At 38.9% G+C, this 21,023-nt stretch overlaps 1 protein-coding gene across 1 annotated transcript in view; it reads right to left on the bottom strand.

The window, feature by feature from the left end:
• The window catches only part of MYO1B (myosin IB), a 169,958-nt gene that overhangs the window by 26,556 nt on the left and 122,379 nt on the right, over window positions 1-21,023 (bottom strand). The window contains exons 25-27 of the mRNA XM_089687686.1: window positions 17,171-17,305; window positions 11,186-11,292; window positions 1,263-1,395 (exon numbers count right to left, since the gene is read on the bottom strand). Coding sequence (XP_089543812.1) covers window positions 1,263-1,395; window positions 11,186-11,292; window positions 17,171-17,305 — 375 coding nt within the window. The remainder of the gene's footprint in view (window positions 1-1,262; window positions 1,396-11,185; window positions 11,293-17,170; window positions 17,306-21,023) is intronic.

The following is a 21,023-nucleotide window of genomic DNA, read 5'->3' as shown; positions in this document are numbered from 1 at the left end:
TGTACATGAGCCTTCTTGAGGAGAGAGACTTTCAAGGAGGGATATATATCCATGGTGGCGTATTGTGTTACCAATGGTTTGTTTGGTGACTGTTATCCCAACTGCCTTGGGATCATTTGCAAGCTCCTCCCATGTAGATCTTTGGCCTTGCCCATGGTGGTGAGGTTTGAATGGAAGAAAGATTCTGTGGGCAGGTGCCTTTTATACACATAAGTTATTGTTAGGAGCACCTTCCTAAATTGACAGAACTAATCTGTGTACCACATGAGCATAGAGCCAGTCTGTGGGAGCCAGAATTATTGTTGGTTGGTAGGGGATAAAATACTTATATTACTGAACTGAAACTCAATTTATAACCTTTGTATCATGTTTTTTTCTGTATTTGTAGTTGATATTCTGTCTCTATCATTTAAAATACATCTGTGATAACAATTATAGACGCTTCATTTCTTTGTAATTGGGCAAACTTACAAAATCTGCAGGGGATCAAATAATAATTTTCCCCACTGTATACTGATTGACAATGTTGGATGTGGACAGCTGTATGCAGCAAAGTTTCCTGCAAACTCAGTAATTTGCAGGCAGTGAAACGGAGATAAAAGGGACTGCACAGAAGGAGTGGCACAAGGCCACTACCCCTCAGCAATGTAGAACTCTTCTAAACAAGTGGCATGCCTGGGCCCAGTGCATAGGGAGAACAAACCATTATGTCTTGTTGCTCTCCTGCCATTTTGTGATCTGACACTGCCTACAAGGCAAGAAACAAAACCAGCTAAAACACTCAAGTGTCAATTTAAGATCCGTGCAACCTGCTAAAGAGTTATCTTCTTTTGTAAATAAATAACCCCCCTACCAAGTGATACTTACCTTTGCAGAACTTTTGCCACTGCTTCCATGCTCCATTAGAGCCCCAGGAAATATGAGGTGCTTACAGATATGGGGGAATGTGTGATCTCCTCTCAGGAAGCAGTGCTCTGACCTGAACAACCAATAACTAGACCCAAACACGCTCATCTGATAAGGACGGGAAATAAGTTAATCCTGTGTAAGCTCTGACATGGCAATTAAACAGGGTTATGAGCTCTGATGGGAGAGCCATCCGGTTGTGACATTACCACTAGCAATTAGATTCCAGCTGTATATTCTGATTCTAGATAGGTACAATCCAACAAATGTTTGGTTGTTATGGACAGAGCTACTTGTCTGGCCTATAAAAGTTTTAAATATCAGCCCATATGCTATACATTTGGACAAAATCTTACCTTTCCGTTTGCTCTGTTGATTTTACTCACAGTGTCAGCAATGATTATTTTGTCTTCAATGGTATCACTCAGCTTCTTATATTTTGGATTTTTGGCGATTTCCAAGTAATCACCTTGGAATGACTGTCCAACACTAAAATAACACAAATTGTTTATTTTACCATAAGAATCATTCCAGCTATAACTTGTCACATTCATTATATATAAAGGCATGTGACATTGTCCCCCTACCCCCAGCCCCCTCCCCATCATCTATATAGGTAAATATTTATCCCATTCCGAAAAGGTTCACTGTGGGGTCTTGCCAGGCATTGCCCAGACTTTGCTTGAAAATAGTCATAGCCAGGTCCTTAACATATCGAACATTCACACCTCAGTCTTCAATCATTACTAGGCCTAGGTCCATACCCATGGGGTACACAACTATCTGTACAAATATGTACCCATAGTAATGAGCTAGGGCCACAGTGTCCATGTGCGGTAGTTACTAGATCCAGCTGGGGTGATTTTCAAGAAAAGGCTGAAAGGCGCTGAATAAAGGTCTTCAGAGTAGGGCTGAAGGTAAGCATTTACCCATGAGCATTACAATGAGGGGGTTAAGGGGTTTGTAAAGCACAACCTTACTAAAAGCACTAGTTCCACAAAGTAATAATGCAATATTTTCTACAATGTTTGCAATTTTTGGCCATATGATTGTCATTTTCATGCCTCACTGGCTTCCATTGTTAAAAATACCTTGTTATTGCAAATAATTATTATAGCTTAGTGCCTTTAGAGCTTGATATACAAAATATACATTTTTTTTTGGACCATAGCAAGTATTCAGCTTTCACTTATACATTTTTTTACAGTCCAATTTTAAATACAAAATAATATATTAGCAATATATAATAGCAATACAAAATAATATATTTAGCATTATTGATAAAATACTGTGCATACAGAGTCTATTCCCCAGCCATTCAGATGAGGAAGAGATAAAAAAAAAGTTCCCTGTCTCCTACGCATGTCACATCTGTTAATGATGGTGACAGATACACATGTATTGCACAGCCCCCAGTCCCAATCGACCTGAAGTCCACTTAAAAAATAAAATGATTCTCGTCTGCTGCCGAAGATCAGCTAATTTGCATACTAATATAACCTCCCTGCCCTGGAAAAATTGTAAATAGGGTATAGTTTCGCTAGGTATATACAGATAGATTATTTTAGTTCAACCTGTGGGCTGAATGGAAAGGTAACATATTCCCCCATACACACATCACAGTGTAGAATACCCAAACGGTGGCTGCATCTAATTGGATGAAGATACTGTTTGGCCTACAATTTTCTGACCAGCTTGATGTTGGGTTGGTGGTGGCTGACAGGGACACCCACTGAGGAAATTGAATTTCCTTTATAAGGAAGAGGCCCAACTTAGTATAGTGTGTACACAGCTTTAGTGATCAAATCACCTTTATCAACAACTAGAAACTATAGAAAACATTTTGCTTTGGTCAGAGTCATTCTTTAACTACTTCAATATCGAGCAAATTTTGACATTTCTCACATACATGGAAAAATCAGAATTCGTCTGCTAGAAAATCAATTAGAACCCCCAACATCATATTTTTTATGCAGACGTCCTACAGAATAAAAATGGCGGATCTAGCAATTTTTTGTATCACATGATATTTGCGCAGCGTTATTTTTCAAACGCAATTTTTTTGCGAAAAAGAACACTTTAATTAATTTTAGTGCAAACAAACACAATACCTCTTTTTTTTTTTTTGTAAAATATAAAAAAAATATGTTACGCCAAGTAAATAGATACCCAATACATCACACTTTAATACTGCGTACACCTGTGGAACAGCACCAACCTACAGTACCTAAAAATCTCCATAGGCGATTCTTTAAGAACCTTTACAGGTTAGTAATAAGAGTTACACAGGAGGTCGCACACTAGCATTAATGCTCCCAGACTGACATTTGTGATGATACCTCACGTGTGGTACAATCCCTGTTTACATATGCGTGCGGGATTTTCGTAAGCGTTCGCATTTGCTCTTTAGCACGGGGAGACAGGGGCACTTTAATATATTTTTAAAATTATTCTTTTATTTATTTAAAAATTTTACACTGTCCCTTTTTTATCAACTTTATTGCTATCACAAGGGATGAACAACATCCTCTGTGATAGCATGGGCTGTGACAGGTCCTCTTTATGGAGAAATCTGGGGTCTATTAGACCCTATATCTCTCCTCTGACCTACAAAGCATCTGATCAAATTGAGATTGGTTTAATCAGATATTTGTAAAATCTGGTAACAACTGGTAAGCAAAAGACTGATGCCGGAAGTGACAAAATCCTAGTCACTCCTGGTTTCTGATCTCACAAAGAGGGAAGAACAATGTCAGTTCCTCTCTTTCTGTGTAATGCAGCCAATGTTGCCAGTCAGAGCAGTCCTGGGCTCCCCGATCATACGGGACAGTCCAGGAAAGATGGCAGCTGGGGAGGGGGGGAGGCACCCCTCTTCCGCCACCTGTAGAAGTGATTGAATGGATGTATGGCTACTCAAATCACTTCTCAAAGGGAAGTGGTAAAACATTCTTTATATCTTTATTTTAGAAAACTATTGTGTAGAGAATAGGAAAAATATCATTCAGGAAGTTGTATTTATGCTTCCACAGTAGTTTGTTCCTCATTTAAGGTCTAGAAAGTATGAACGGTGTGCTGTCCCATTTGGATCTTACGTGCTACTCTTGTCTTACAAAGACACCTTATTAGAGAAAACGCTAAATGCCTGCCAGTCAGAGTGATGATTGAGGCCTTTTAACGTAGCAGCGCATTAGCAGTTTGCTTTTAATGCTGTTAAAATAAAGGAAGATTTGGAGGATTATGTTGTGTTGGATACTTAGTTTGATTACACAGCGTCAGTCAGAATTCAGGGGAATATCTAAATCTTCCTTTCTCAACCAGAGTTCTGTAGAACCTGTTGTTAGGGGTTTCATGAACAATGAGCACCAGCCTCCATCTCAAAAGTTTGACTAATGGTAAGTAATGTAGAAAGCATTCTTCACAGTCACCATCACACAATATGCCATGAGCTGTAGCTATACTACTTATTTTCAGGTGTTCCCTGGTTCCAGAGTTTTTTTCAAGGATTTCTGTATGTTGAAAAGATTTAGAAAGACTGATTTAAGCTGTTATAAATTGTTGCTGCTTCACATGAAGCCTGTAAGTACACTATTGAGCCCATTTATAAAGGCTGTCAAAATATTATACCTTATTTGAAATATCAGGCTGTTATGTTGAAGTGAATTAAAGCATGCTGGAAAGTAATCCTTTCATTTCTTTCCCATTTTCCACCCCAACAGTTTTACTTTGTGGTCATAACTCTCAGTAAATAACACATACTATTTAGCTATCAAATATTTAATCTAACCACTAGACTAATTTGTTATTTTCAAACACCAGTAAAAAGAAAAGTAGTGGTGAAAAGGTCAGATTTAAAGTGGAACTTTAGGTCAAGGCGAACAGGCAGGATTTTTAATGCAGAAGAGACATGTGTTGTCTTTTCTACAATAAAGCTACTTACCTGCCTGTCTGCCCCTGTACAGTGAGTTGCACATGCGCAGCTCACTGTACAAATTTGTCAAAGCCGAATCTGACTCAACTCCTGCGCAGGCACGGGTATAATATCATCTCCGTCTGGCCAATAGCAGCAGTCCATGATCGAGACCCAAAAGCTGGACGTCCCTTGGATGTCAGCGGCTTGGTAGGGAGCTTCAGGATGCCATATTGTTGGAGCTGAGGTGAGTATTGTTCCGCTTTAAATTATTTTTAATAACTAGTTCGGCATTAGAGCAATTTTCACTTTTTGCACACATGTAGAAAACTTCACTTTGGCCATAAATTACTTAAACACTACTGAACATTATATATTTTCTGAAAGCAGAGATCCTGTAGAATAAAAAGATGATAGTTGCAATTTACCACATCATATATTTGCGCAACGGTTTATCAAATTTTCTGGAAAAAATATGATACAATTAATTTATTGCACACACAATATAATTCTTGGTAAAATATAAAAGATAAGGATGAATCAAGTAAACAGATACCAAACATGTCAAGTCTTAAAACTGCGTGCACTCAATATATCGCAAAAAACTAAGGTACTCAAAAATCTCCATAGGAGACACTTTAAAAGCCTTTACAGCTATAGACCTGAGTTCTGGTGCTAGAATTAGTGCTCTCACCCTGTTAGTGGCAAAACCTAACATGTGGTGCGACCGTGGTTTACGTGCATATCCACATCCTGGGCATGCGTTTGCATGTGTAGGTGTGTGTGGGGCACCGGTGGTTACGGTTAATGTTTTTTTTTCAATATGGTTTAATATAGTTTAATAAGAGTTGGGCAGGTGACAATCCCCTAATGTCTCCATAAATAGTACCTAAGAAACCCCAATGTCTCCCCTGCCCTTCACAGCATCTAACTGAGCACAGATCTGCTTGCTTAGATATGTCCCCTGGCTGTAAAAATCTGAAAACTGAAAGTGACTACATCATCTCGCTTCCAGTTTCATTCAGTAGAGAGGAAATTGAGGAATGGATATGACAAGATGGCGCATCACGTTCACTTTGAAGCTGAGAGCCATTAAATTAAAATTGGTACAGGCAGCCATTAGCTTGTGCTTAACAGTTCAGTCTTTGGACATAGATAGTATGTCCAAGAGCTGAACTAGTTTAACAAATTCATTATGAACTGTCAAATAAGGTGCTTTGCTTAAATGCTTTGCGCTAAAAGTTATCTTTCTTTCTCATCAGAAAGCTGGAAACTATGAGGGTGGCATAAATTATTGGCCAAGTATTAGCTAAAAAAAGTGGCAAAATGCCTTCATAAATTGGCAATGTTATCTGAAATTGATTTCACTGGGTTATTTCACGTTAGTTTAAATATGACAATAGGTAAATAAATTGTCCAGATCAACTTAACCACTTCAGCTGTACACCCCCTATGGACCAGAGCAATTTTTACATTTTTGCTATTGTCCCATTTATTCAGCAATATCTTTGTCATTACTTATGATAACAAGGTAATACATATGTTATATTTATTTTCATTTTCTTTTCACTATATATCATCTTTGAAAATTGATTTATAAAGACAAAAATAGTGACAACTAAAAAAATTTTTAAAAAATTAAAAAAAGCAGACCAGAGTTCTTTTAATAATAGTGTGGATAATAATTATACATTTATTCTGTAATTTGTCCGGTTCAAAATTACTAAAAGTATGATTCTAGTACACTGATTTTCACCATACAAATTATCAAACGAAACAAATATCAAAAAGTTTGAACATTAATGGTTTATTAAATAGAAACAAAAAAAGGGAAATGGAAGTATGAGTTAATTAGGGCTGTTTATTAGTTAGGGGTTAAAGAAATTTTATTTAAAAAAAAAAAAAAAAAAAAAAAGGAGAAAACTTTTCTTTTTTCACTGATCAGGCTGTTTTTACAGACAACTGCAAATAGAAGCATATCCCTTTGATCTACAGATAAATGAGTTTTTTTCCTTACAGCTGTTAGAACTGTTGTATTTACAGAGCAGCTCCTGGCTTTCATTAAAGCAGTAGTAAACTCAGCCATTCAGTTCCTGAAATTCAATACAGCTAGTACACAAATGCTTTTTGCCTCACTGATTATCTCCCCCTGTTTTTTCTTACTTTTTTTGCAGGCAGTTGTTTTTTCAAAGCTCCCCAAAGCCAGCGCCATGTTTAGTGTTCTTTTCCAGCATTTTTCCTGTATGAAACTTCCGCCCTTTCTTGTAGTAAGGGCCAGAATCTCGTGCATGAGCTTTGGGCTGCTTGAGGCACCTGTGTATGGTGTCATACTCTTGCGGTATTGCAATGCAATGCTGCAGAGAGTGGATGACATAGGCATGGCATCCTCTGAAACAGACCAACCGCACACAGAATGCCGTGAATTGCTTCAAATGTGCGCATGTGCTGGTGACGTCATGAATTGCACCTGGCTTGATTTCTACAAAAAACGGCAAAAGGTTAGAAAGAATGCAAACACAGCACCATGTATGTCAGAATGTTGAGTTTATTACCACTTTAATCAGAATTAAGAATTGCCGGAGAGTGTGGGAAGAAGGTACAGCAACAGCGGAGAAGGACTAGGAGTAATACATACGTCCTCTGTCCTTTTGATGAAGTTTTTTTTGGCATGTGTAGCATGCCCAGCTTCCTCAACTAGTTATTATCCAACGCTATTAAGAATGATATTTCTGATGCAAACAAAATTGCTTTGATTTCACCTTAATGCATACGGGCCTCCCTCTAAAAGATTATGGCACCATATAAAACACAATCAAATAAGTAACATTTGTGTTAACTCAATTTAAAAAATGCAGTGGTATAAAGTGGTGCATAACACCCAATCAGAAATCAGCCGAGTTTGACTGCAAGTGATGTAACCTACTATCGTGCTGCTTATACTAGGTTCTTGAACATCATTTCTGTCAGTTTCTTAGAAAAAAAAAACCCTGCAAGAGAAGAGCTATTATACTCAGGAGTGTATGTGTGGGAGCCCTTCTCTCCTACCTCCACTGTATTCCAGCACTGCAGCCTTTATCAAACATTTTGGCATTCCATACTTCAGGATGCGTCCTGTGTCAAATGCCGTGTTCCCTGCTGTGTGCTGTGCTTTTATCCTCCAAACCCTACATCACTGCTATGTCTTGTATTGATGGGGGTACTGGTGGTAGGAAGCCACAGAGCATAGCATGGGACACAGGCATCGAATATTGAAGACACAGACAAAGAGAAGATAGGAGTCACAGCTGACGAAGATCTTCTAGTGCGGTCTACTGTGGGTACAACAGAGTCTCTTTAACCCTTTCACTGCCAGGTCCATATAGCATACAGACCTACATCACTGCTTCCAGCTGGCCAGGTCCAGATCCATAAACTTATAGCAGAAATGTTCAGCAGACTCTACTGAACAAAAGAATAGCTCTGATTAGCAGCTTCTCTGCCCTTTGTCTCCTGTCCCTCCATCCTCCTATGCTAACAGCTACAACGCCCCACCCCACCTCTAACTGTCTCTTATGCTGCCATACCCTGCCTGCTCTGATTACTCCCCCCCCCCCCCCACAGCACCAATTCCACCCCCCCTCTCCCCACACAAACCCAGATCCCTCTGTGTCTGCCCTGCAGCTGTCGGCTTCCCCCCTCTGCCTCTTCCACCAACTTTCATCGCTGCAAAGTAGCCACAGAGGGATCCATTTGCCAGAACAGATGCCCCCCCCCCCCCCCGCTGCACCGATGCCCCCCCCCTTTAGCGCCCCCACCTCTCTTGTGTCTGGGCAACCCTCCCTGCAGCTGCTAGCTGGCTCTCCCTCCCCTCCTGCCAGCCCCCTTCCCTTCCTCAATTAATTCAGACTGCTCAGTACAGATCGCTTCTGTATTCATTAATCACTGACAGATAGTAAATTGTGTTCACTATCTATCAGTTTGTGAATTAAACATAGTAAAGACTGTGTACTGTTTTATTTTACGAATGAAAAGAGTCTGTACAGACTTATCTCATTCACCTACAGTACAGCTCAGGTTGCAGAGAAAGGGACCATCTCCAGAGAAAAACCTCCTTAGATATCAAATAAATGCATTCCTACACTGTAACTGCTGCTTTAAACATTATGGTTCAAACCTGATGAACTCATCAGAACCTTTTAAGTAGCTAAAACAAGCAAGCTAAGAATGTTTTATGACATGACCATTCGGGAACATATGTCAAAGGTTGTCCTGCACCTTGTTTGTTGTCTAGTTATAATGTGACATGCCATACTTGGTCATTTATTCCAAATTAAATATGGTGTCAAGCTGCTAACATCTAACAATGCCGACCAACCATTTTTGTGCCTTCTACACAGTATAAATAACCACTGTAAAATAGCAACTGTTGGCCAATCCTCCCCTGGACTGGCCTATGCACGTGTATGATGTGAATAAACACTTCTTTTGTTCACAGTAAGAGTGTGGTCTGACTGTAATTCCACAAAATTAACAAAAATAAAAAAAAAAAAGGAAAAAATCGTAAAGCTATGTTCACACTAGTACGGGCATGTGCCCACATTTGCACAGGCACAACAGCACTTTCAACTGAATTGGCTGCTGTGCTGGCATTTCACACAAAAAAAAAAAGGTGCATGCACTTTTTCCAAAATGCAACTGCAGGGAGACTGCATGGTCTTTTTGACCATGCAGTTTTCCCTGCGGTTCCTGCACCCGCGATCATGTTGTGGGCTGAGATGCATGGGGGTGCTTCTGAAGCATGATGGCATCATCATCCTGTTCAGTGTCTATTACAGCTTAAGGGGGGCATTTCGCAGGCGGCAAAAATACAGCTCAGCCGCACATTTTTGCCACAAAGGCCTTGTTCATGTGGGGCATACTACAGTGAGGCCATGTTTAGCTGCACAGGGATGCACAGGTGTTCCGTGCATCCCCATGCAGGTGGTCCCATTGATGTCAATAGGGACACAGCAGTTGCATGAGAATGCACAGGTGTTTCATGCATTCCTGTTTAGACCGCCCCTTCCATATCAATTGGGATGCAGTAGCTGCATCAAGACTGCCACTGCTCCCAACTTGACATCCATGTGGGTGTATGTCCCTAACTCACACTGTCTGCGTTTGGGGCCATGGACCTACACCCGCATGCATGCCAGATCTGTCCTTGCAGCTGCTGCGTCCTAGTTAACTTGAATAGGACTGCTTGCACAGGGATGCACAGAACACAGCCCTCCATGGACTTATGCTTTAGTACACCCCAATAAACTAAGCCTTAGTAGAAATTTAGCAAGACTGTTGTAAGTTATGTTGTGGTTTTGTGTGCAAATACAAATTTTACTGGGGGTTTTTTGTGAAAACAGTGATTTGATAGACATTTGTGCAACTATTGCGGTGCCTAAAAAAATCAATAGCACTTTCTTTTTATTCTACTGGTCATGTGCTTTCAGAAAATATATGGTTTGGTGGAATTTTTTTTACAAACTCTGAAAGCTATAAGTGAAAAATGAAAACCTCCAGATTTTTAGACAAACTTTTGCATAAGATAGATTTTCACCATTTCACAAAAAGGTGAAATTTAAAATTGACAAATATTTGTTAAATATTAACTCAATACAAGTTAAGATTTTATACTCTGTATGAATTTATAAGGAATTTTGTAAAATTTACTGTTTTTGTATCTGCTAATGATTTTAGTGTATTTTTAGCAAAAATATTGTTTTGATAAACATCTGCGCAAATATTGTGGGGCCTTAGAAATTCAGTAGCACCTTCTTTTTATTCTACTCGTCATATGCTTTCAGAAGATATATGGGTTAGGGGATCTTTTACAAACTATGAGAGCTGTACATGACAAATGAATACCTCCAGATTTTCAGAGAGATTTGATTATTTACATTTTTGCATAAGTTCGATTTTCAGCAGTTTGCAAAATGGCACAATTTAAAATTGACAAATATTTGTTAATTATTAATTCAATACAGGTTAAGCTTTTATATTTAGCAGGAATTTTGTAACATTTTCTGTGTTTCAGCAAATGTTTTATAAACATTTGTGCAAATATCGCGGAGCCTTAAAAATCAGTAGCACCTTTATTTTATTCTACTGGTCATGTGCTTTCATAAAATATATGGTCTTTTACAAACGCTGAAAGCTGTAAGGTAAAAATAATAAAGCAATGAAAAAATTGCAAAAATGGTTTGGCCAGCTGGTTTTAAAAGTGGAGTACAGGGCTTGGAAGCGAAAGGGTTAAGAATTACAAATCAAATAAATGAAGAAAATACTGTCTGTATACATTCTGAACAGTGAAGACTGACCATTGTCACAAGTACTTCATGGAGTGAGAAAAGCTCTTACCTGGCAGGGTACAATGATTTCTTATCCTTGAAGAGTTCGCTGGCATCTAGTTTTTCATCATATATGAACTTCTTCTGCTCTGTGAATTGGTCTCTGTACTTTTTACACTAGAAGACAAAGCAAGGGGCTTGTCAGCAGAAGAATCTACCAAATAATAAACGTACTCAGCTAAGCTTCAAAGCAAAAGCTATTTTCTGTGAAAGCTAATGTTTTTTTGTGCTCTATTTTTTTCTGAATGCATATATGCCCAGACTATGGACTAATTGTTTTACATATTTATGACTAGCAGAAAAAAAAGTTTTAAAGTGATATTAAAGGTATTAAAAAAAAAAAAAAAAAAAAAAACATGCTATACTTACCTGTTCTATGCAGTAGTGTTGCACAGAACAGTCCTGATCCTCCTTTTCTCAGGTCCTCCACCAGCGCACCTGGCCCCTCCCTAAGGCCAAGTGCCCCCAGAGCAAGCAGCTTACTATGGGGGGAACCCAAGCAGGCTTGCTCCTGAGCCACTGCTCTACATGTCCAATCACACAGCTGTGGCTTGGCCCTGCCCCCTCTTTTCTCATTGGCTCACTGGCTGTGATTGACTGCAGCAGAAGCCAATGGCTCCCGCTGTTGTCTCAGTCAATGAGAAGGGAGAGTCCCTGGAGTGCCAAGGTTCCCGTGCAAATCGTGATCATGATGGATCGTGATGGGGCTCAGGTATATATAAGGAGGGCTGGGGGGAGGGAGGCCGCTTCACACAGAAGGGATTTTATGTGATAGCCCAACACAAAGTGGCACATAATTGTGAAGTGGAAGGAAAATGATAAATGGATTTCAAAATGTTTTACAAATACATATTTGAAAAGTGTGGCATGCATTTTTATTCAGCCCCCTTTACTCTGATACCCCTAACTAAAATCTAGTGGAACCAAATACCTTTAGAAGTCACCTAATTATTAAATAGAGTCCACCTGTGTGTAATTTAATCTCAGTATAAATACAGCTGTTCTGTTAAACCCTCAGAGGTTTGTTAGAGAACATGAGTGAAGAAACAGCATCATGAAGGCCAAGGAACACACCAGACAGATCAGGGATAAAGTTGTAGAGAATTATAATGCAGGGTTAGGTTATTAAAAAAATCCAAATCTTTGAGCTTCTCATTGAGCACTGTTCAATACATCATCTGAAAATGGAAAGAGTATGGCACAACTGCAAACCTACTAAGACATGGCCATCCACCTAAACTGACAGGCCAGGCAAGGAGAGCATTAATCAGAGAAGCAGCCAAGAGGCCCATGGTAACTCTGGAGGAGCTGCAGAAATCCATAGCTCAAGTTAGAGAATCTTTCCAACTATTAGTTGTGCACTCTACAAATCTGGCCTTTATGGAAGAGTGGCAAGAAATCCTTTGTTGAAAGAAAGCCATAAGAAGTCTTGCTTGCAGTTTGCGAGAAGCCATGTGGGGGACACAACGAACATGAGGAAGAAGGTGCTCTGGTCAGATGAGACCAAAATTGAACTTTTTAGCCTAAAAGCAAAACGCTATGTGTGGTGGAAAACTAACACTGCACATCATACTGAACACTTCACCTCCACTGTGAAACATGGTGCTGGCAGCATCATGTTGTGGGGATGCTTTTCTTCAGCACGGACAGGGAAGTTGGACAGAGATCATGGAAAGATGGATGGAGCCAAATACAGGGCAATCTTAGAAGAAAACCTGTTAGTCTGAAAGAGACTTGAGACTGGGGCCAAAGGTCACCTTCCGGAAGGACAAGACACTAAACATACAGCCAGAGCTACAATGGAATAGTTTAGATCAAAGCCCAGTCAAAGTCCAGACCCAATTCAAATTGAGAATCTGTAGCAAGACTTGAAAACTGCTGTTCACAGATGCTCTCCATCCAATCTTACAAAGCTTGAGCTATTTTGCAAAGATGAATGGGTAAAAATGTCACTCTCTAGATGTGCTAAGCTGGCAAAGACATCCCCAAAAAGACCTGCAGCTGTAATTGTAGTGAAAGGTGGTTCTACAAAGTATTGACTGAGGGGGGTTGAATAAAAAGGCACGCCACACTTTTCACATATTTGTAAAAAAAAAATTTGAAAACCATTTATTATTTTTCTTCCGCTTCACAATTACGTGCCATGTTGTATTGGTCTATCACATAAAATCCCAATTAAATACATTTATGTTCTTGGTTGTAACATGACAAAATGTGGAAAATTTCAAGGGGTATTTCAAGGCAGTCTCCCTCCACTCGAGACTGTGGGGTTGCATTGCTCTGTGCACTGACAACTTATTGATGTGAACCATTGTACGTTATGTAGACCTACCTGTCTATGTATAATTGTATTGTATGTACATTGGTTAGCCAACAATTGATCAACAAAAAACTTTTTTTCAAAAACAAAAATCTTATTTAAAAAAAAAAAAGTTTAAAAGTATAAAATACTGCAGTATTATTACATATGACAATAAAATGCTGCCTGCATTACAATCCATGTATATTGCTTGTCAAATACCACATTGTTCTTCTTCGTAGTGGTTACTCTTCTACATGCTACGATGAACAAATAACTGCTTAAGAAAAAAAGACCACTAGTTTGTTTTTATGACATTAATTACACACGTTTACATCAGCTGTACAACAAGACAGGAAGTTTATAATCACCATACTGATGGAATTTTCCCATTTCCGCTATAAAAGAATTTCTTTCCCATCCCCCACAGTCTGCTCAACAGAGCACCAATTATTGTAAATGAATGCTGGAAGGTTTCATATGCAAGGAGGCCATGCTAATTCATTGTTTTATTTATTTTACGCCCCTACTAAAAAGCTCATGTAAATATAAATGGCATAACTAGCGCACACACTAAATAAATAAATAGAGGCATACACACACTCTATATGTATACATATACATGCATAAATACATATTCTCACACACACTAAATAAATATACGCATACACACGTTATACGAATACATATACATTCATAAATACATACACACACACACAAAATAGATTGGACAAATCTCGCTTTCCCCACAGTAACCATATTTACGGTTTCTCTTCATCCCACCTTCTTATAGCAGTCAGATATGCAGTAGTAATCACTATATAGCAGGGGCGTCCCTAGGGTTGGTGTCAACCAGTGCGATAACACTTGGTGTCACCCCTCCAATGAACCCTGCAGGATGGATCGGATCTGCGAATTGAGCATAATAGATCCGATCCATTACATTCCCCAATCCGCAGATCTGATCCATCCTGCGGGGATTGTCGGCTTGCTTCAAAACTTACCTTTTCGTGGAGCGGGTCCAGTGTCACCCTGTACGATAGGTGTCACCCGGTGTGGCGCACACCCCCCGCACCTGCCTAGGGAATAAGGATGCCACTGCTATACAGCATTTATTGATTACAACAATTCTTTAAACGCTACCCTACTAGGAGCTACATTTAATGGATAAGTTCACCTTTAAAAAAAAAAATGAATAAGGCTAGGTTCACATCTGTGCGGGTGGTGCCGCTGCGGATCTGCACAAAAATCCGTGCAGCCACACCACCCGCACAGAGGAATGCAGACCCACGGGTGGGTGCCATTAATTCTAATGGCTCACTGCCCGCACTGGAGATCGCAACCGTACTAGGAACCAAGGTTCCCATGCGGGCTGCGTTTTCCAAAGAAGTGCAAGGACTTCTTTGCTGCGTGTGCTGGGGCACGGAAGTCCATTGAAATTAATGGGCTCTCGTGCCTGTGCAAATGCGGTCCACAGGAACGTGGAGATGTGAACCTAGCCTAAATGCATATTTTTTACAGGTAAAGAAAATATGCACTTATTATTATTTTTCTTAGGAATCTGTAAAGAAATGCACCTGCAATTAGCAGATTGCAGATGCAATGTGAGGCTACTGCAGACTGTACAGGTAGTTCTCCATTATAGGCAGGCAGTTACTTCAGTCCAGTTACAATCAATGAACTACCTTGCAGTTCATTGAGAACTACACGTTTTCAGCCGCAAAGGCTGTCGGTACTTGTAGTCTATCCATTCACAGAACTATGTATTGTAAATGAACAGGCGACCATGTGGGCGAAGCACTCTTTTCAAATTGTGACAGCAGATGCAGGGAGAAGATCCCCGGGTAACATGTTCCCAAAGGTTAACTTACCTATTAAACTGGGTAAACACTAGTAAATTTTCAATTTTAAGAACATTTGTTTGTTTTTCTAATTGTTATTGGTATGAAATCGATTTGTTTTTGACCACAGTGACAAGAAAATTTGAAGGAGCAGAAAATTTTTCTCTGATGAGTGGTTTTCTAACAGTGTATATGGTTTTCATTCAGGAAATTTCAATCGTTCCAGAACTTAATGTTAAAAGGAAATAAAATTTCGACAATTGTCGTGCCTTGTTTATACTTGCTTTGCTCTCTGAATCAGGCTCCATGCACACTGGGCATTTTGATAACGCTGGTAACGTTAGCTGTGTAAAGTCACATATTTTTTTAGCAATTTTGTATTCGCGTTTAGCTGATTTTTGCCGCATTTGCGTTTTTTTGCTGAGGTGCCTTTTTCAGTGGTAAAAAAAAAAACCAAAACAGATTACTAGAAGTTACTTGTAACACGTGACAGAGTGATGTCCTTTTTCAAAACGCGGTATAATGACCAAAACATACATGATACTTTGTAGAAAAATATTCTACATTAGCAGAGGTGCCATGCTACAAAAATGTATGCAAAAAGTATAATGCCACAGTGTTGAGGACATTATTTTAAACTGAATTTTTCCATCAAGCCCAATCGATTTCTGTTGAGCAGGCGTGGCCACACAAAGTTCAAAATTCAACCAGTCCCTACTGAACTGGCTGAATTATGATTCATCTATGGACAGATTAACTCTTCACCTTCTCTACTGTTAGAAGACTGCTCTTTTAGGTAAAGGACCTGACTCAAGGATGGAGATTTATTCTCTGCCACCTCCTGATTGACAAATGCGAGACAAGGCCTAGAGGCCTGCAGCGGGTGAGGCTGCTCTCCTCTGCATCGTGAGAGCCCTAAGTGCCCACTAAATAACAGGAATTCAGGGTTGAAGTGGGAATCAGGAAACTTATCCCTGACTGCAGCTACAAAGATGTATTCTGGCTGGTATAAAATTTGAGGAATGTGTCCAGATGCCAGGGCCTAGAATGCTACACATGATTCCTACAACTGAAAAAAAAACACGAGTGAAATGCATTCATAGTGCAGGCGATATTACAGAACATAGTTAAAATGCTGCACAACATATTCTGCTTTTCCTCTCTCATAAGCAGTAAAAAAGCTCAACTGTACTAATTTTTTTATTTTACAGTTTTTACCATGCAAAACGGTTCATTCTGAATGGCTTGATTTCTTCAGAATACTGCTCAAAACAAATTTTGTAATGCCGATTTCAAAGAAGAGAGTGTAAGGGGCACTTTGATTACAGCTGCTTCTTGTGTTTATCTGCATCCATCCTAGCGCAGGTGTATAATATAGCTTGACATTTTTTATTACCCCTTTACCCTGAGAAAAAAATCAAGGCTGTATGATGAAGCAATATCTGAGGGCCATACAAGAGGCTCAAAATTTGAATAACCCATAACTGTTCTGTACTAAAATAAAAATGTAACTATAATTCTTCATTTCCATATGTATTAAGTAAAACCAAAGCACATTTTTTTATTGCCGTTAAGGAATGGCATCTGTTATGACTTTGTTTCCTTCATGATATAAAAAATAAAAAAAGCGGAAATAAGCAAAACTCCACAAGCCTCCTGTACTGGCAGTATGTGTAAAAAATGCAGTTGTCAGCAGCATCATTTCTCCCTAGTGTATCATTACTGGCTTTACCAGTCAGCCTTCTGGCAACCCCACTGTCCAATGCTGGAAAGAAATGTTTTTTTAATTTCTTTTTAACATGAACAGCCTGGAAACATTACAGTTACAAGATTATGGCTTAAATAAAAATCTTACCCTCCACAGATGGAAAATCCTCTTCATTTCCTTATGCGTGTTATCCAAAAAAAGGTAAGGCCTTGCCGGCCAATTGTTGTCTATGGGTGACACGGAAGGAACTTTTGTCTTCATCTCTAGAAAGTACTTTTGCATCTGTAAAAAGGTTACAGAACCTTATTGTTAACTTATAAATTAAAAATGGCTTAAATTCCCATAATTTTCTTTACTGGGTGTTAAATCTATTTGGTAACAGGCCTCGAGTTGGAACTAAACGTTTACAAAATATTAGTAATATAGTATATATTTGCACTGTTATTACTTAAACCATTGATTATAATAAATCTCCCATGCAGTTTGTCACACTGGTTGCTCCTTTTGTGATGCTGGAACCATCTTGTCCTAATTAGCCAGCATCTATTTTCTGATATAGATGCCAATCCACATTTGTCTATCTGGGGATGCTGGAACTGTGCAAAAATAGTCTTTAAAGGAAGCTTGAAATCCAGCCAAATGTAAAAGTGAGGGTGAATTGTTTTCCTATTTTCAGGAAAAGTGACAATGCTACCTACTTAAGGCATAAATCATATAGTATCACTTCTACTCTAGTGGCTACTAGCGGCGCATACCATATGTGATATATATCAATAAACTCTAACATTCATGTGTGTCATTTTCTGTCTTCATCAATACCCCTGTAACATAAACATAATGTGTAATTAAATTAAAAAAGTGACTGTAAACATAAGCAGTGATGTTCCATAACAGGAAAAAACAATAAGTCCCATGATAGAAGAAAAATTAAGAGTCCAGTGTGAAAAAGTTCCACAGTGTAAATCCAATTTAAATAAATTCCAGTGATAGAAAATATACAAACGCGTTGAAAACTCGTACTGTGCCGTCATGCACCCCCACTCAGGTGTGCACTCACCAGAACATTGCCTTTATTAGCATGATCACAAAGGTATCCACTGTTGATACAAAGGTATATTGGGAGATAAGTGGCAGCAATATAATATATTAATCCATTTAGTAGCACTGGCGTGATTTGGTGACCTTTGAATGTTTTTCTAGTTGGTCACTTAAAAAAAAAATGCTACCTACTTAACCTTATTTTGTGTGCAATATAAAACATTTTCTGAAGTCCCACTTCAACAGTCCATAAAGCCACATACTATTGTGATTTTGACAATGTTCTAATGGCTTTGGTGGCAGCATTTGTTGACACTGGGGAGCTGGACCACTTTGATAGTGTTGATAGGAGCTTAAAGCCAAATTTTAACTGTTCTATGAAAATTGGCATGAGTGAACAGCTCCTCAGTGTTTCATATAGTATAAGTGAATTCCCTTTAGGTAGTTCTCTGAAGGTCAACGGTCACAAAGCATCTTAGATCTACAACATAGCTTTAGCACCTTTTCACTTTTAAACAACAGAAAATATGTGAACCATCAAGTAGGCTAAATGCATGTCTTAAAGTGGAACTATAGTCTATAATTCAAAACATTGCTAGCAGGAAGGATTGTCCCACGTACATGAGCCAATCAGTGCGGCCAAAGATAGCAAACTTGGAAGAAGACCGGACAAAGATGGATGCATCAATGAGATACATCATATCGCTGGAGGGCAAGCAAATCCAGAGGATTTTAGTTTCCACTTTAAAGTTCTGAATACTGATTAGATGCGTGTGTGGTTAGAAGTGTAGTGACATCATTTCATAATAATATGCTGGAAAGTCAATTTGGTTTAGATGCCACTAAATCAAGGAAAGGACATGGTGGACTATATTTTTCAAAGTTATTCCAATCTTTTCATAATTTTAACAGTATACAGTTAAGGTTTTCTTTGTGCTGTGGATAGAGTAGGTATTTCTGTCAGTTGTTTTTCTTTAATTTTTGTCCCCATTGGGGGGCCTGTCCATTTATTTCCTGTCCAAGAGATCAAACAGCAAGTGCGGATAATATTAACATATGGGACAAATATTCAAGAAAACTTGAAAGGGGATCTTAGCCTTCCTTACTCTACAATAAATAGGCTTTTATTACCATGTCCCCATTGCTGTATACTTCCTGTCCTGGCTAAATCACGGGATAGAAAGAAATGATCTCCCTAGTGGGACACAGATAAAACCCAGGTAGTGATTCAAACCTTTCTGTATAATATTCATCTCTTAAAACAGCTGGAGTTGGGCCTAATGGTTCAGTTTAACCATAGTTCTTTGTGTAAAAGATATTATGTAAAAAATACTTATTAAGTCATATTCTATCTCACAAACATTAGCTGAGCACTAAAAATAATAGCATAAAAGATAACAACTAATTAATGTATAGGCTACTAAAACAAAGATGACATGGTGACAAAAGATTTGCTGGCTGAGGTGGAAAATTGTAATGAAAGAATTACTACCACTGCCACCAAATTTTGTTTCACAATTTACATCTATCAGAACTGTCTATTTACCTTATTCGCTTTCTGTGATGAGTAATTTGCAGAACTAAAACCCTGCTCCAGAGTTGCCATGTACTCTAGTGTGCGTACATGCCTTCTCTATGTTGATATATCACATGGTTAAACTTATTGACTGAGAATATTTCTGGCATTCTGGTTTAATGTATTTACAACTTTGTGGTTAGCACTTCCGCCTGGCAGTACTAGGGTCGTTGGTTCGAATCCCAACCACGGCACCACCTGCCTGGAGTTTGCATGTTCTCCCTGTGCCTGCGTGGGTTTCCTCCGGGTACTCCAAAGACATGCTGGTAGGTGAACTGGATCCTGTCTAAGTTGGCCCTAGTATGTGTATGTATGAATGTGAGTTAGGGGCCTTAGATTGTACACTCCTTGAGGGTTAGGGACTGATGTGAATGTACAATATATATGTAAAGCGCTGCATAAATTGACAGCGCTATATAAGGACCTGAAATAAATAAATAAAATATACGCTGTACTGTAATTTTCTTTCATATTCCTTCTGTACTGAAATGTATTGTAATTGTACTGTCTCCCTTATATTGTAAAGTGCTGCGCAAACTGTTGGCACCATATAAATCATGTCTTATAATAATAATAATATAATCTTGAAAATAAAGAATGCATAGAAAATCTGTCTGAGGTTCTTAGGCTCTTAGAGCATGGGGTCACAAAGTCAACAAACATTACAATTAATGAATTTCCGAGTATAAGATTTAACCAGTAGCACCAGTCCTCCTGTACGGGGCCCAGGCAACTGGGTGAATCAGATGTGGGCAGGGAGACTATTCAAATTGGCACTGTATTTATGTATATTAATATTATGTTTTGACTGATATTGGTTTAATTTGGGAGCATTGGTGTTCTTGATTGTTGTACGATTTGTACATTACCTCAATAATATAGCACAGGCTTAAAGCATTGGTCTAAGCACGCATGATATATAGGAATGTCATATTTCCCCCCTGCCACAGGGATACACGGAGGGGTACACTTTAAGTTTTTATGTTTATATGTTATATAGAGGTCACTTTGATTTGTAGGCCACCATTACGAACAGAGTGTGGCACATTTAATCACTAGTGGCAGCACAGCATTTATTTATACTTGTATTCACACATTTGTTTGCATTTACACTTGTGGTATTGCTAGCAGCAGCCAGTTTATATATGAAATATAGTCCACTGTGCAGGCTCCATTTTATACTATGACAATGTGCTTAACTACTTGTCTACCAAGGTATGTTTGTATACAACATGGTAGACAAGTGGTTAAATCAAGCCCACAGCTACTGCTGTGAGCTTGGTGCTGGTTTTAAGAGCCACCTAAGGGATTAGGACAGCTCTAGATCACTTTTATTGGGATCTAAAAGTACACCCCTGCCCTCCTCCTCACCGGCGGTGACAGCTG

Source organism: Staurois parvus, unplaced genomic scaffold (genome assembly GCF_062004578.1).
Source record: "Staurois parvus isolate SC_StPar_1 unplaced genomic scaffold, SC_StPar_1.0 ptg000434l, whole genome shotgun sequence".
Lineage (NCBI taxonomy): Eukaryota > Metazoa > Chordata > Amphibia > Anura > Ranidae > Staurois > Staurois parvus.
This window is presented reverse-complemented; position numbering and strand designations above follow the sequence as displayed.